The sequence below is a fragment of the Xenopus laevis genome, chromosome 4S, assembly GCF_017654675.1.
Source record: "Xenopus laevis strain J_2021 chromosome 4S, Xenopus_laevis_v10.1, whole genome shotgun sequence".
Classification (NCBI taxonomy): Eukaryota; Metazoa; Chordata; class Amphibia; order Anura; family Pipidae; genus Xenopus; species Xenopus laevis.
The window spans coordinates 5,768,265-5,785,957 of NC_054378.1; the positions used below are offsets into that span (position 1 = coordinate 5,768,265).

General features: G+C 40.9%; 1 protein-coding gene across 2 annotated transcripts in view; it reads right to left on the minus strand.

Moving 5' to 3' along the window:
* The window catches only part of kcnq1.S (potassium channel, voltage gated KQT-like subfamily Q, member 1 S homeolog), a 52,656-nt gene that overhangs the window by 17,338 nt on the left and 17,625 nt on the right, over nt 1–17,693 (minus strand). For both annotated transcript variants that reach the window (XR_001935471.2, XM_018260098.2), the window contains exons 2-5: nt 2,533–2,623; nt 1,677–1,803; nt 1,455–1,533; nt 457–553 (exon numbers count right to left, since the gene is read on the minus strand). Coding sequence is in view for 1 of the 2 variants with exons in the window: in XM_018260098.2 (XP_018115587.1) it covers nt 457–553; nt 1,455–1,533; nt 1,677–1,803; nt 2,533–2,623 (394 nt within the window). In the remaining variant the exon portion in view is untranslated. The remainder of the gene's footprint in view (nt 1–456; nt 554–1,454; nt 1,534–1,676; nt 1,804–2,532; nt 2,624–17,693) is intronic.

The window sequence follows — 17,693 nt, forward strand, 5'->3', positions numbered from 1 at the left end:
CACAATGTGATGGTAGATGAGCATTCCTTCAATATCTGGGTAACAATGAGGGAGCATTTGCATCGAAAATCTTCCACGTCGCGTTTTATCGGAAACTGCTACAGATTATGCTATGCAGTTGAAATCGCTAAAACTACTGAATTTGAAGGTTGTCTCTGGACAAACTGTGCCCACCCTGGGTCATTTAGAACTAACTGTAATTGCAATAAAGACATTATGCCCCACATTCAAGAATATTGCATGGCCTATGATGCCACATAGTCTGGTCTGCACATTGTGGCTGTGGAACTGGGCCTGTTTATATACAGGGCTGTAGGCTATTCATTGGTGATAAGTTATCTAAAGAAATGTCTAGTTTGGTGTCTAACAGAAACACATTCATGAATAAATTTGCTACCATACACAATCCGGTACAATACTGGAATGTAGATTGTAAGAGATATATGTGCCACGTACTTGTCTGTGAATAAAAACTACAGATCCCAGTAATCTCCATGTGCCACCCTGGCGATCCACATGCAACATTCGTAAAATCTGCAGGAACCGGATTCCCCTAGGGATAAAGAAATGAAAACGTGAACAACCAAAAAACAATGGTCTATGTTATAATTGGAATTCTATTGAGGACATTAAAGTACTTATATATGTTGATCCAAACCCCTTGCTCTTCCTTTAGCCATGACACAGGTAAGTAAATGGGAGTTGGTCTGGAGGGGAGCAAGGTTATACACAAAAGATTTCTATATTGGGTGGTGTAAAAACTATTTAGAACGCAGAGGACTTTCCATTATCCATTACTTCCCCATGGAACAAACTTGGGGAAGGGTTGCATTATAATTTGGCACTAAACATAAAAAGAGACAAATGTTTGTTGAGAACACAATGAGAAGATCACCTATTTTCTGGTCCATTGACCAGATTGTCGGGAGAGGACCATATCAACGTTCCTCAGCCCAACAAATCTAGACTATTTTCTGCCAGGCCACTATCATGGCTTCCTTTCAATATATGAAACCAGGTACGTTGGTGTAAAAAAATACATTTATACAAATTTTTGGCAGTTTAGGTTGTTTGAGTGCCTTTTCATAAGTCCATCTCAATGAGTTTGTGTCAGAAAGGATGGTATATTTTCCCTTTAATACATTTAAGTGGAATAGTGATCATTGCATCACCAATAAATTACTATTTAAGATTGTGTGAAGAATGAAACAGGATTACAACATTGATTATGCAATGAATTCTCTTTGGCAGAAGGTATTTTAGAGTTAGTGTGAAATAAAGAACCAGTTTCAGGCAGAAAGAAACTTTCGCTGGTACAGGAGAATTTCTATCACACGTATCATCCACAGCAATAGATTTATTTATCATTTGCCCACAAACAAGTAAACAAACCTTAACTCAATGCCTGAAGCTGCGGTGTTCCTATATACACTAAGACAAACCAAAGCAGCTACCTGATTGCTGACGTTGCAAAGACCTGGCCATTGGAGCCAACACAAAGAACTATAACCGAGGCCACGACTACAATTAGATCTGTAAGGAAAGAACAAAGAAGCCTCAATAAACACAAGAAGATAAGAGAAGATAAAAAGCCTTGAACCAACTGGGCTCCCATACCAACATACAACAGTCGATAGACACCAGGAACCACCCTGTTGGATCCAGCCAATTCTTACCTATTACAGAAATGGGTTTCCTAGCGAATCGAAGTCTGCCCCATACCCCCACGTATTTGCTTCGACATCCGGCCGACCATAACCGAACCACGTACTCTGTCCCAAAGAAAACCACAAGAACTATTTCCTACAAAGGACAAAAGATCATTATATGAAATTTCTGAGTTTAGAAGATTTTTTTCTTTTATTAATAATTTTCTAATTTTTTGTCTTCCCTTGACAAAAAGCTGCATGACTCCATATTGGTGTCAAACCAACCCTATTCGGTTTCCTTAGGGGGTTATTTATTAATGTCCGAATGCCAAAAGCTCAAAAAATTCTAGTTTTTTTTACTATAAAATTCAAATTTTTAGTGAAAAAAAAAACCTTTGTGATTTATTATACTCCGAGGACGGAAAAAAGTCAGAATCTGAAAATCTGGCATCTCCGACCTGCCGACGTTGTATATAAATCAGTGGGAGAAGTCCTGAAGATATCCTCATCTGTGCTGGGTTACGTGCAAAAATCCGAAGATTTTGTGGTTTTCAGGTAGAAATTCGAATATTTGTACGATTTTCACTATTTTTTTTGTTTTTTTCCAAACTGGAATTTTTCGGGAAAATGGATTAATAAATAAGGGGAAATAACCCGTGCGGATTAGGTTGGAGTATATTTTAGAAAATAATGAGATATATTTGGATTTTGATAAATAATCCCCTTAATGTTTACATTTTAAGAAGACTAAAGTTATGGTAATTCAAAATATAGGAAAACCTCTTCTCTGTAAAACCGAGCATCTCTGATCATAGCTCCGATCATTGTACCTAAATACATTTTGTGAAACATTGAAGTATTGCATTAGTTCAGATATACCCACCATCCAGAATAACGTTTCTGTAGCCAAATTGTTATACTGTTGTATTGTAGAAAGTACACTGAAGATTAGACATATCAACACGATGAGGAATCTGGGAATAGAAAAGAAAATAGTTTATAATTATTATACATTATTCACATTGTCAGGAAGTTGTCAGGAGAAAGAAAGAGGCTGCTCTGATTGTTCTTCTGCTTAGGAAAGATTTGAGAAAGGTTTTTTATTTTTATCTTAATCAGAAGAACATCAGAGCAGCCTCTTTCTTTCTCCTGACAACTTCCTTGACTACTTGGTGGTCAGACTGGTGGGAAACTGACCAGCAGGTGGCGCTGTTGTAACAAAATTCATTCATATTAACAGCACACGTATCCCTTAATATCTTGGAATCAAAACAAAATAAATAATGAATGTACATTGCAAAATATATTAGAATAGCCTCCTCATCAATTTTACATTCACTTATTTTAAAGGTTTACTTATCCTTTAAAGGTGACATAAAAGAGCTCAGGGCTTGATACTATAATTTAAAGGTGAACAAAAGGTACAAAACTAGGACAGTAAGTTATTTACTAAAACTCAGATTTATCTCATATTTTTATTAAACCAAGCTCGACCAAACTCCCATCCACGATTTTATCTTATTTATCAATAAAATAACTCCAAAAAGTGAGGATAAAACGCGATAGAAACAAGTGAAAACTCAAATCATACAAAAAAATTTCAGATTTGATGCTCAAATCACACGATTGTTTAAGGTTATCGTGTGAAAACCCCAACGTTTTTCAGATTACCGGAGGAAACCCAGTGCAGATCACGATATCTTGAAATTGTAAAAGGGACATCTCCCATTGACTTATACATGACCTCGACAGGTTTGAGATGGAAGATTTTATTGATTCGGACTTTGCAGCTTCAGGGTATAATATATCTAGAAAAAATCAAGGTTTTTTCTCTAAAAATTTGAGTTTTTTGGCCAAAAACACTGAAACAGAAAAAATTTTTGTTTGGTAAAAAATAGGGTTGCCACCTTTCTAACTGGTGGAGACTGGGCCGTGATGTGGAGGGCGGGGTGTGATGTTGAGGGGTGGGGCGTGACATGAGGGGTGGGGCGTGACATTAGGGGTGGGGCTATGATGCAGCGATTGGCCGATTGTCGTGTCAATCATGGGGAATCCTGCCTGGTTTTCCTTATTTGGAAAACCGGGCAGGACGTTTTGACCAGGGCAGCCCTTCAAAATACCGGGCTGTCCGGGTCAAAACTGGACAGGTGGCAACCCTAGTAAATAACCCCTTAGATGTCTCCTATTGTAGTGGTGTTAAACAGGGCAAAGACGTTCACCAAAAATATTTGGGCTTCCCATGAGTTGTGACCCTCTTGCTAGTGGCCGAGAACAAAGAGAATATAATAACAATTAGGGGCATCTGATAGGCACCATAGGTGCTAGGGTCTCTGCTGTTAGCAGAAATATTATTAAGAGAATAAAGTTGGCCACACAAAGAGAGATGTTAGCCAGTGTAGGGCAATTCAATTTGGCACACCACTGTTCAGTACATGGAAGAAGTATAATACAATACAAGAATCGTATTAGTTGCTGAATAAGTGAACATTCGCTGGCTAATGGGAATAGGAAATAACTGTGCAATTAATGCAATTTCACCACCCAAATGAGTTGTAAAATCATAAACAATGCTCTCGTTTTGCAGCCTGTGAACTAATTACATGGGGCTACCTTAAGGCTCCTTTTCTTTTTTTGGCAGATGACTCTAAGTCTCTGTATTGCAGCTACTGGATTTCAGGTAATTGCATTTAATTGGTTTTCATCTGAGAGACACTGTGCCAACTTTTCTCCAGTGGGGTTGTTGCTATAGTCTAGGTCAGTGATCCCCAACCTGTGGCTCAGGAGTAGCATGTTGCTCCCCAATCCCTTGGATGTTGCTCTCAGAGGCCTCAAAGCAGGGGCTTACTTTTGAATTCCAGGTTTGGAGGCAAGTTTTGGTTGTATATAAACCAGATTTACTGCCGAACAGAGTCTCCTGTAGGCTACCAGTCCACATAGGGGCTACCAAATAGCCAATCACAATCCTTATCTGGTGCCCTCAGAAACTTTTTTCATGCTTGTGTTGCTCCCTAACTCTTTTTACAACTGAATGTGGCTCATGGGTTAAAAAAGGTTGGGGATCCCTGGTCTAGGTACTATGCAAAAATACAATCTCCCTAGATGCTGAACATGTTTGACTCCTCAAGTGATCTTGTTGACTCCAAATCTTCTGTATCTGTGGCAGTAATGTACCTAGCGCTGGAAGGGGAGAGTACAGAAGAGTACAGTACAGACAAGCCCCCTGCCCCCCTCCAGACATAGATTTGGTGGGAGGCTCTGACAGCCCCCTGAAGGGGTGTGGGCCCTGGAGCAAACGCACCCCCAGTACTTCAGCCACTGATCTGTGCCCAACCATATCCCACATGTACCCTTGGCATAAGGCTCTAACACTATGGGCATATTGAAATAGGATGAAGAATAACATAGACAAGGGAGCCGAGTGCAGAGCCTGGTGCTGAAGTGTCATCTCATTTATTTCTGTGAACATAAGGGGCACTTAATCCTATTTAATAAGCATCACATGCTGCAACGCCATCAAGCTATTCCAGAATGATAGGGGACCTTGTCGTTATTTATCCCACTTCCCACTGGAAGATCACAAAGGCACACATGCTGAAAAGTCTAGACTATATCATTTTCTGGTTGCTTTTTCATTGTTTTGAGCTGTTTTCTTGCATTTATGTACGCCATGAGCATGCTTTTATAATAACAAACAAGGGAATGTTGCCCTCAACGATCATTTTTGGTTGCAATGAGGCTGTGACTACACAATTCATACAGACAAGTCCTCTTCACTCAACCCATTATCAATTTATCAAGAACATTGAGACATTTTGTGCATTAAGCTAATAAAAACTGCCCTCCCCTTGAAACAAAACTTGGATTGTTTGTCCATATATTGCAATAGGCTGTTTGGATTAAAACAGCAGGAATAGGAGCCATTGCATGAAGGCCAATGTGGTTCTTGATCCAATGGAAAAATCAAACCAAATTGACCTCTGGCCAAACTTGGCCAGATATTGGTCAAGTTAACCAGAGGAGGTCCCCACACATGGGCAGATAAGATACCGAATTGGTCTAAAGGGCCCGAATCTGCAGCTTAAATCTAACTGTGTATGGCCACCGTTACACCACTAAGGGTTCAAGAAACTGGAAACAAAAAGAATTGTAACTGCCAGATACATTGACATGGAGTCAGCCAACCAGCCAGAATGATGCCATGAAGCTTCAGAATCCTTACACACGTCTGTAAAATGCAAAAATAAAGAGGTCATAAGAAAGGTGGACACATCTTCTCTGTGGTCCAACATTTGGTCAGTCCCTGTTCCAGTCACTCTGCTAAAATTCACGCAGTATCCTAGCTTGCTAATATGTATTCACCTCTAATCTCACCCTAATAGTAGTGATGGGCGAATAAATGTGGCAGGCACAAATTTGCTGCGAATTTCCACATTTTGCCACAAGCGAATTAATTTGCCAAATTGCAGTATCAATTCACAAGCGAAAAATCCGCCACATCAAAAAAAAAAATGGCGCGTGTATAAAAATTATTCAGACGCCCATTGACGTTAATGCATTTGGACCAAATAGTCGCTCGTATAAAAATTGTCGCTCTTCAAAGCGTTTTGCAAATTTTTTCACGCTAAATTGCAAATTTTTCAGCCAAGCAAAACTGCACAGATTCACCCATCAATACCTAATAGTGCTTTAGACATCTATCCAACAGCTATAAAAGACATGTACAACACCCAGATTACATAAGGACCCAAAACTTTCTACGATGTGTCATACCTCAAGCAATAAAAGCCAATGAGTACCAAGGGTTAGACCTACTGAACATTTACAGGTAAACCAGCGCACACAATTAGTAATATTTTGTGCACGACATTCTTCCCCCCTGATGACATAAGCAACATGACCTCAATGTTGTGCAACACACTTAGAAGGTTGTGGCACCTCAGACTCACTCTTCAACAACCTGCGCCAACTGACCCACAACAGCCTGTGCCAACCGTCCTGCGTCATTGAATAAAAATGTGGTGAGCAGGTAATTAGTATATTTAATGGCAAACTCGTTAACACTTCTATTAGCAGGACTGTTCCTGTTCTGCATAATTCCCTTTAACAATAAGACTCAGCAGATCTGTGCACAAACAGGTTTTGAGGCAAGAAGGGTGATGAATAGAAATCCATTTCTGCTTAGAAGAAAGAAACATAACAAACAGGCCTGGCAGCTATTTTAGGATTTTCCTAAATGGGTGTTAAAATCACAAACCCATCTAGTTTTATCCGGCTGAAGGAGCAAGTTATCTGAGTTTGGGTTCTTCCCAAAACTAACAGTACTGGAAGGTACCATGTCAATTTCACGTGAACGACTCCTAGAGCTGCCCCATCGTGTATTATCTAGTGTGGAAGCCCAAGAGGACTCAAAGACACATTCTAGTACCTATAAGTAAAATATATAGCAACATGAGATCCAATTCCAAGACTTACACAGGGGCTCTTTTTATGAATTTGATTGTCCCTTAACCCATCAGCTACTTGATTATATAATGGTTGTGCTTTTGAGTGTCAGAGTTGTGGTTTATTGAAAAGTGATACAATATAAAAACTAGGACCATTCCGCTCCAAAGACTGCTGGCCAGCTGTAGATATCAAAGACTAGAAGTACCTTCCACTGGTGTCCCTATATCTCTGCTTTCTCTACTCCATTTGCACCACAAGATTAGACAATCCATGGGTAAAGGTGGCCATACACTATGAGATCTGCTCATTTGGCAAGGTAGCTAAACAAGCAGATCTTTCCCCTGATATGCCCACCAGGCAATATACGAGCCCCATGACCAAATGATAGAATTACAATATAAAAACAGACGGGACAGTGGTCCTCAATCGAACAGACATCGACGTTTTTGGGCCAGATATCAGTCAAGGAGACCTATCAGAGGACACCATTTACGGGCAGACAAATTGCAGAATTGGTCTAAAGGTCTAATGGCCACCTTAAGTTCTACCCATTTTGGGATATCTGTTATCCCATCGTCTGGGATTCATAGCTGAGGCAAAGCACCGACTGGGACATCAACAGAAAGGACGGTAAGCTTTTGTTCACCACAGCAGGCCTGTGGTCTATTGGGAAATATTCCCACTTCAATGTGGGCATATTGGGGAGAGATCATACTGTAGGATCTTTGAGTTGTCTTCTCAACTGGCAACCTCATCAAACAAGTCATTCTGACCATGTATCACCAGCTTTAGTCAATCTTTCAAAATCTTAGTAGAACTAGGGTGCTGTTTATTTAGGGGTGATCAACTTAATCTTCTATAGCAACTGATTAGCTTTGATGCTGTTGACTGGCCAAGATGCGGTTTGGTTTGCAGAAACACAAATGTAAGAATACAAATAAGTATTGTAGGCAATATTTCTTGATGTTTTTTGTTTTGTTTTTAAAAAGACAAGTATTTGTTGCCTTGCTGACATATTGTGAAATTATGCAAGAAGTGAATGTTACTCAACTATGAGGACTTGCTACTGCCTAGATCCAGGTAGGTTGTTCACTAAAACATCTTAAACTGTTACGCTCCCCATAGAGTCTGACATTATCTGCTCACCCTCTGAAGTCAACTCAGATTTAAAGAGACCACAAATGTCCCCACAACTGCTGTCTGTCCCTTAAGGCGTTACAATTATGATCTTTTCTGGAAAAGATCTTTCCAAGAAAGATTGTTCGTTTCAACACACACGTGTAGAGCTGCATCGTCAGATATACAGGTAAAAACAATAGAATTCAACCTGTATCCGATGATTCAACACTAACAATGGCTGATGTTCCGGTGTCTTCAAAGGCGCCCAATCAAAATTTTAAGTCTTCTGCTCAGATCGGTCAGCTTGTCTCCCACCATACATGCAAAAAATATCATACGAAAATTTGTTTCATATGATTTTTATGGTGCGTCTATGGCAACCTTTAGTCTTCCATGAAAACATCTTCTTATCTTCTGTTCCAAATAAAGAATCAGCAAACTTGGACATTCTCAACACACTTCAAAGTGAGCTATCGTCTAGCTATGGTAATTATAATGCCAAGAAACTGTGCCTGGCCAACCGAAAGCATGACGTGGCGCCAATAACTGAACTAAATCATAAAGTACTTTTCTGCTTTCAATATACTCCGCATACTCACAGTTCTACCTTATTTTAGAGATTACATTTACATCAGTATAATAAACCACAGGCACATGCCTTCAGAACTAAAGGCGGCCATAGACGTAACAATTACGATCTTTCTTGGAAAAGATCTTTCCAAGAAAGATCGTTGGTTTCAATACACACGTGTAGAGCTGAATGGTCAGATATACAGGTAGATATACATATAGAGACAATAGAATTCTACCTGTATCTGACAATTCAGCACTAACAATGGCCGATGTTTGGTTCCCTTCAAAGGCATCCAATCAAAATTTTCCGTCCAGCCCGATCGACGAGCCGAATAATATCCAAGTCTTCTGCCGATATCGGTCGGCTCTTTTTCCACCATACACGCAACGAATATCGGACGAAAATTTGTTTCGTACGATATTATCTGTGTGTCTATGGCCACCTTAAGAGTTAGCAATGCTGGTGGGTGAAGCTACATTAAACGTTACTCTAAAATATTGACTTTATTTACCATAGCCCTGCAGCAAAGGGCACATCTGATGTAAAGTCAAGCCTGACTGCAAGAACGTTAAAGTCATCAGTCATAACGATAAGGCAAGATAGGCCCTTTGAGAGCTGTGGTTTGAAGAGTCAATTATAGACTTGTTTCAGGGAAGGAAAAATATAAAACCATTTGCATCACATATAGGCACAGTGTGATAGTATAAAACTAAATATACATTACTAGCTCTGAAGCGAATAATAGTTAATTTATTAAATTTGTGTCGTTTTATAACGTCGGTTATACTTCCCACAAACTTGCTTTACCGATATCCAAGACCTTATCAGTTTGTTCTTTACCTTCGTTTGCATTCTTTAGATAACCATAGAATATTTCCAATTTATCTCACTCGGTGGAAAAAAACAGCCCAGCAGAATGCAAGCGATAACATGGCAGGGACTGTAAAACGTTCAATCCTTTAAGAAGAGTTCAAGTCCCTTGTGATTAAGAAGCCACTTGATCAAACATATTTAGAAGGTGTTTGTAACATCCAGTAAATGGCTTGTGGAAAGTCCAAGCTTCTCGGTTGATTGTCTTCAGAGTTGAAATCACACGCGCTCAACAAGTTACATTACTATCTTGCCTTCTAGAAAACATAATTCTCTTTGCACATCAAGATGTTATAAAACTGCCAAATAAAAATGTTTTAATTGGAGGTTGACCTGTTAAAGGCTTCCATAATGTCCCTTGGTCATTATGCCAAAACGGAAGAAACCGAATGATGGATAATAACTGTTGCCACAATGAGACAATAGCAGCTCAGACAAGACTAAAACTGCAAATCAAGTCACCCAAACCAGTTAATCTTCAGTGGGATGCTACCCTATGTCATATTGGCTTACTTGAATTTCAAGAAACACTCGCACACCCTAATCAATTGGATAGAGAACACCTGGTGCACAGCAAACAGGAGGAATCGGCCACCTCCCTAGAATACTGGAACAAAAACTTCACTGGCACACAGGATATTTCAAGCAGGAAAAACCTTGCTAGGTATTTATTGCAGCATGCAACGTTTCGGGGTTACCCCATGCTTGACAAAGGGGGTAACCCCGAAACGTTGCATGCTGCAATAAATACCTAGCAAGGTTTTTCCTGCTTGAAATATCCTGTGTGCCAGTGAAGTTTTTGTTCCAATATTGGCTTACTTGCCCCACCCTGGAAAATTTTCTGGAGGCGCCCATGGATGCATACCTTATTCCAAACCCAGTCCCAGCACAAACCCAGTCTCAGCACAAACCCGGTGTCGGCACAAATCCAGTCTCGGCACAAACCCAGTCCCGGCACAAACCCAGTCCCGGCACAAACCCAGTCCCGGCACAAACCCAGTCCCGGCACAAACCCAGTCCCGGCACAAACCCAGTCCCGGCACAAACCCAGTCCCCGCACAAACCCAGTTCCGGCACAAACCCAGTTCTGGCACAAACCCAGTTCCGGCACAAACCCAGTCCCAGCACAAACCCCCCAGCACAACCCCAGTCCCAGCACAACCTCAGTCTCAGCACAAACACAGTCCCAGCACAAACACAGTCTCAGCACAAACCCAGTCCGAGCCCAAACCCGGTTCCAGCACAGATGTGTTGCGGATATTAGACTTACATGAATACACTGGCTTTGGAACACAGTCAAGCGCACAATAAAGTGCATGACCCAAACATTCAGAACATTTCATTATGGAGTCTCCCACAGTTTTGTACAAAGCCACAAACCAGGACTGTGCCAAATGGCATGACAATACAACATAAAGTCAGATAACACTGCAGTGTGCACAAAAGATCAGGTTAGAATGAGTAATACTAAATATTATTATTGTTCTACAGTCATGATGGTCACCTGTACGGCTAGAACATTATCAGGTTCAGGTTACAGAGCCATTATAATAAGGAATAATGTAACTCCAGCTGTACAGCAAGTACAGCCAAATGAAAATATATGTTCCTGTCATTCGCTGGAATCAAGCTTGTGTACAGCAAAACAGCCAACCAGATATTAAAGTGGGGGTGTCTGTTTGAAGAAACACTAACATCCCCCCCATATGCAATAAAAGGCAATAGACTAGTGATGTGCGGGCCGGCCCCATACCCGCGGGACCCAGGTCGAACTCTTCCTCATGCTCTCCCCACCCACCACCTTCAACTGTCGGCTTCTGCCTTTATAGCTGCGCGCCTGCTTGCCCCGCCCCTCTTGTGACATCATCGGCGGGGTGGGACGGTGCGGGTCTATAAAAGGGAAGCCGAAAGTCAGGCTCGAGCGGAGGGAGGGCGGATGTGGATCAGGTGCGGCTTGGGGAAAAACTCGACCCGCACAATAATACACCACATATTTGCCAGATGCAGTAACCTATAGCAACCAATAAGCTGTTTGTTTTTAAACAGTTGATCAGTAAATGCTACCTACTGGTTGGTTGATATAGGTTTAGGCACCCAGACGAACATTGTCTTGATTGAAAAGAAAATCTGATCACATTGTTTCTGCATTTAATATTCTTATCCTCTCTAGGGTTCCTGTGTAAACTAGACTGTATAGAGCTGGGATATAAGATAACAAAGGAACATTGGGGGGTCATTTATCAACACTGGGCAAATTTGCCCATGGGCAGTAACCCATGACAACCAATCAAAATGCTGCATTCATTGTTCTACTTGCAGCTGGCTTTAACAAGCTAATCACTGATTGGTTGCTATAGGTAACTGCCCATGGGTAAATTTGCCCAGTGTTGATAAATGAGCCCCACTGACTCTTAGACCCTCTTTAGGTGAAAGAGAAAAAAGTAGGTAAGTGGGGGTTGAGCCAAGGAAGTTCACTGAAGGTTGGCTGAAGAGAAAGACCCATTGGCCAACCACCCATTGGCAACCCACCAAAAAAGTAAACCAATTTCAGGCTGACCAATGCACAACTAATATAAATTGTTTCCAGTCAATAATGAATTTCTAGATTAATGTCACACGTCTGTTTCTCTGCTGGTGGAGAAAACACAGATTTGGTCCCTAATACCCCAATTATGTGTCACAGATTAAGCCTGAAAGTGCACACCGCCTGTGACACCTGCAAGTCTTTACGAATCTTCTTATGGTCAAAATATATTCACCAAGTGAAGACACAGATAAAATAGTTCAAAAACCTAATGATTGGTGAATTCAGTTGTACCATGTGACCCAGATGAGGAAGTGAAAAAAAACACACTTTCTGCTGTTCCAGCCATTGGGTTTGCTGGCCCAAAGAAACAGAATAAAAATGTGACCATACAGTGTATGGCCAGTTTCACAGCACCAGGGCCAGAACTTGAGGAAGGCAGAAGAAGAACATGGGAGGAGGCACTAGACATATACCAATTCTGCTTGCCTGTATAGCCCTAGTTCTAGCCCTGCAACTTCAGCTGCCAGTAGCATAGGGAGCCTTCAACAAATGGGGTGGTTGAGTTGCAAATATGAGTGCCAGATGGGGAGGTGGGTAGGTTATGGGCTGATGATTGCCTTGGGTGCTCATTAGTGATGGGCGAATTTCTCCCATTTGGCATCGCTGAAAAATTTGTGAATTTCCCGGAAATTCACCAAACAGCAAAAAATTAGCGAAAATGGACGCCCGCGTCAATTTTGACCCCGGCGTTAAAGTCAATGAGCGTCCGCATAGTTTTGACTCGAGCAACTTCTACTAAGCGCATGCAAATATTATTTAACGGTACCAAAAATTTTCGCTGGAGTTTTGCAAATTTATTCTGCGGTTGCGAAACACAGAAATTCGCACCTGGTGAATTTATTCACCCATCAATAGTACTCTAGGCCCAACACTACACAGTACCCCTCCATTTGGCCCCATGGGATTATAGGTTTAAATGCAGACTATGTGTCAGAGTAGGATATTTTGAAAGACAGTTTGCTCAATAACAAGGCTTGTTTATGAACATTGGGCAAATTTGATCCTAGATGGTAAATACTACTTTATTGTTCTACCTTAAAAAGGTGGGCTGCTATGGGTTACTGTCCAGGTGCAGATGTACCCAGTTTTCACATTTGAGCCCCCATGGTCTAGGCCAGTGATCCCGAACCAGTAGCTCGTGAGTAACATGTTGCTCCCCAACCCCTTGGATGTTGCTCCTAATGTCCTCAAAGCAGGGGCTTATTTTTTAATTTCAGGCTAGGAAGCAAGTTTTAATTGCATAAAAACTAAGTATACAGCCAAGCAGAGCCTCTTGTAGGCTGCCAGTCCACATAGGGGCTACCAAATAGCCAATCACAGCCCTTATTTGGCACCCTAAGGGATTTTTCATGCTTGTGTTGCTCCCCAACTCTTTTTACATTTGAATGTGGCTCACGGGTAAAAAAGTTTGGGGACCCCTAGGCAAAAGGGACCTGCCATTTAGAATCCAAGCTTATATTATATTTTCATAACTTCATCATTGACTTTTATTTGCTCTGCTCAACCAGAATGCAAGACTCTAAACACCATAATGACTCGCATGTTTTGTAGTAAAATGAAGGAGACCCAGTCGATACGGCAAACCAAAACTTCCAGGTAAGGGCAAGTTCAGAGGAGGAGGTGATCATAGGGAGCCGATTGACTTTCTACAGCAACCCAGATAAAATGGCCTATGAAAAAGAGAATCACAGAAGTGTGCAACACATTGTGGCATCAGAGGTTTGGTTGGAGGAAAGCTGCCATTGGGACATGTAGTCTGGATGAGCTGAGCAAAGAAACAAAGAGATAGACAGATCATGCTTTTATTGTTTTGGCAGTAGAGACTTGTGGGAAAGATATCGACATAATTAATATTAAAAATTACATTTTCTAAAGCATTTTTAACTATATGGATGAAGTTCTCCTTTAGGGATCGAACGTATCACTCTAAATCAGTGGTCCCCAACCAGTAGCTCGCGAGCAACATGTTGCTCTCCAACCCCTTGGATGTTGCTCTCAGGGTCCTTAAAGCAGGTGCTTATTTTTGAATTCCAGGCTTGAAAGCAAGTTTTGGTTGCATAAAAACTGGGTATAGTGCCAAGTAGAGACTCCTGTAGGCTGCCAGTCCACATAGGGGCTACCAAATAGCCAATCACAGCCCTTATTTTGCACCCCAAGGGACTTTTTTATGCTTGTGTTGCTCCCCAACTCTTTTTACATTTGAATGTGGCTCACAGGTAAAAAAGGTTGGGGACCCCTGCTCTAAATCATGTAATCCAAAGACTTGATAAACAGGTTTCTTCGCTACAATACTTCATGACCTCAAGGGTGAAATACCAAGAAGACATTGCCAAAGTTGTCATACTTGTTGTGTTGAACCTAAGCCACTGTGTTTATATATTGACATGAAACACTTCACATTTACCTTTATGGTGGAGAACAAAGCCAGTTGTTCCCTAAGACTGGGATCCTATGCCTTCCTGAGCATTTAACAAGCACCTTGACAGTACAGCTCTTGCAGGCACCACGAAAGCAAGACGATGAAGCGCAATTATAATGGACAGCATAACATAAGAGATAAACAAAAACCCATTATAACCGACTATATAAGAAAGCTGATACTGAGCACACACAAGGGGTGTTAATGTACCTCTCCAACCCCAAAGTAATGTAAAGGGTATGACAAACAGTATGACAAAGGGATAGAGACTGAGAAAATGAGTTGAGACACAACGAGGGGCCATAAATCATGTACCGCAGTAAAATTACAATACCGTACAGCAAGGTGTAATCGGTGTAAGGAGGTGGCTAGGTAAGAGACATCCACATGCAATGTCTTCTGACATTCTGTGCTCACCAGTAAAGAACCTTTATCCCTAATTCCAACCATGCTTCCCTTTGACTGGAACTTCTATGGTGCACTTAAAGGAGAAGGAAAGGCTAAAATTAAGTAAGCTTTATCAGAAAGGTCTATATAAATACACCAGTAACCCCTCAAAGTAATGCTGCTCTGAGTCCTCTGTCAGAAGAAACCCCAAAAGAAAGAACCAATATAAGAATGTTGCACAGCTGGACTTTTTATTTCTTAATCTCCAGCTATTGTACCAAGGTCATGTTTAATGTAAATGCTCACGTGAGCTGTGCGCAAGCGTTAATCTGAAATCTCGTTTGTTTAAGGCTGTTTGTTTGCCGAAGCCATTGCCAAGCCAGCTGATGTGGAGTTTGAGTCTTAAATCCATATTTACTTCTTAGGGTCAGGCCACACGGGGCGTTTTGGGGAGATTTGGTCGCCTGGCGACTAATCGACTCGTTTTTGCGGCGACCAATCTCGCCAAACACCTTCCCTGTTCCTGCACCGGCTAAAATGAATAAACGCCGGCGCTAATCACACGCGGTGGTTCGTTTTCCGAAGTCGCCTCACAAGGACACTTCGGGCGACTTCGGAAAACGAATCGCCGCATTCCCAGGAACAGGGAAGGCGTTTGGTGAGATTGTTCGCTGCAAAAACGAGGCGATTAGTCGCCAGGCGACCAAATCTCCCCAAAACTCCCTGTGTGGACTTACCCTTAGAACTCTTTTTCCTGTAAATGTTTCCGTTGGATTTTTAAGGCCGGTTAAGTGTCTTTACGGGTCTCCTGCAGTGCTCCCCTACGTCTTAATAAGGGATGCCTGCTAAGTTTCCTCCAATCTGAACACAATTTTGGAACCATTTTAGGACATAAAAAGCCCTCATGAGTAAAACTTGCGAGCTGCTTTGTATATTGGATATGGAGCATACCACTGATAGCTCAAGACTTAAAGGGGAACTATACAAGGCATATAGCTCTATCTGACTCTAAGGGGCAGATTTATCACGGGTCGAATTGAAAAATCTAATTTTTAAATTTGAATTTCAAACTAATTTTAGTGTTCTTTGACTAGGGAATAGTCCAAATTTGAAAGAAATTCGAATATCGATTATCGTGTACTGTCTCTTTATAATTCGACTTCGACTATTCGCCATCTAAAACCTGCCGAATTGCTCTTTTAGACTATGGGGGACCTCCTAGAACCTATTTGGAAGTCATTTGGTGGACTTAAATACTAAATACTTTGAATTGAATTTGATTCAAATGATCGCATACAGCCTATTCACTCTAAGTTAAAAAATTCTATTTTTTTTTTTTTTTTAAATTTAGGTTGGTCTTTTTTTATTCTAATTAAGAGTAGACCTCAAAATAGATCCTTAATAAATCTGCCCCTAAGATGCCACCAGTGACCACCAAATCCAACTCCAAACTCAATTGTGCGGCTGGCTCATGTATATGATCCGAATTCAATTCAAACAATTGAATACAGCCGATTCACTCAGTTAAAAAATTCTATTTTTTTTTTTTTTTTAAATTCAGGTTGGTCTTTTTTTATTCGAATTAAGAGTAGACCTCAAAATAGACCCTTAATAAATCTGACCCTAAGACGCCACTAGTGACCACCAAATCCAACTCCAAACTCAATTGTGCAGCTGGCTCATGTATATGCAATCACTTTCCTAATCTCTGCAGGATGGGAACCCAATGTGACACTAGCTCAAGTCGTCAAGCTGGAAAAACCAGTTTCAGTTGGCTTTATAAACCAAGCTATTCCTTGCTGGGAGAAAGGAGAGCAGAGAGGAAAGTATATTACATAGTTTTTGATTGTGCCCTGACTGTAATCGAACCTAAAGACCCTCATGCTGGTCCTAAGTTCACTCCCAGCCAGGAATACATTTTGTCTAGTTAAATATAAATGTTGCAACATGTTATTTTACATGCAACAATCTATGAGAATTGTGCCACCATTCATTTAGATTTCTTTCTTCTCTCTTTTTCTTTACTCAAGCGAGTAATAAATTATGTAACCTGGATACTTTGTGGCCACAAGGAATAAATAGAAACCACAACTTCAGTCTGCCAGAAGCGACTTGATTATGTGGTTTGTTTTTACTTTACTGTACCCATATCTCTTCAATGTGTTCATTTAGAAAAGAAGCGTCAAATTCAACCCTTTATTGTACCCCCTGGGATCTCTGAGGCAGACACAGCAAAGAAATCCCCACAAATTCTACAAATTAAACATGGGGAGTTTACCTTCCTTCCAGTATGACTGTGTCCCACAACCCTATTAGATGTACAAGCATTCTTTTTTTTAATCGATTTCCATACTGTACACATGGCCCGACACATTTTGCCAACAGAATTATTTTTTTATTAATATGGTGGCAAAGCTGAAATAGTTCTGTGGCACAAAAGCCAGACTATAACATAACAAAATTCATTTTGTGGCACAAAACACTTCGATTCATGATACACAAAATGAGCAAAACATTTTCGACCATGAAACTACATTTTAATTCAACGTACAGAGCAAAAACATTTATGATGTTTCTTCATAGAGAGGTTCTTATTATCATTTATGTGCACTGGCAACAAACTTGTTGTGAACCCAAGAGGGA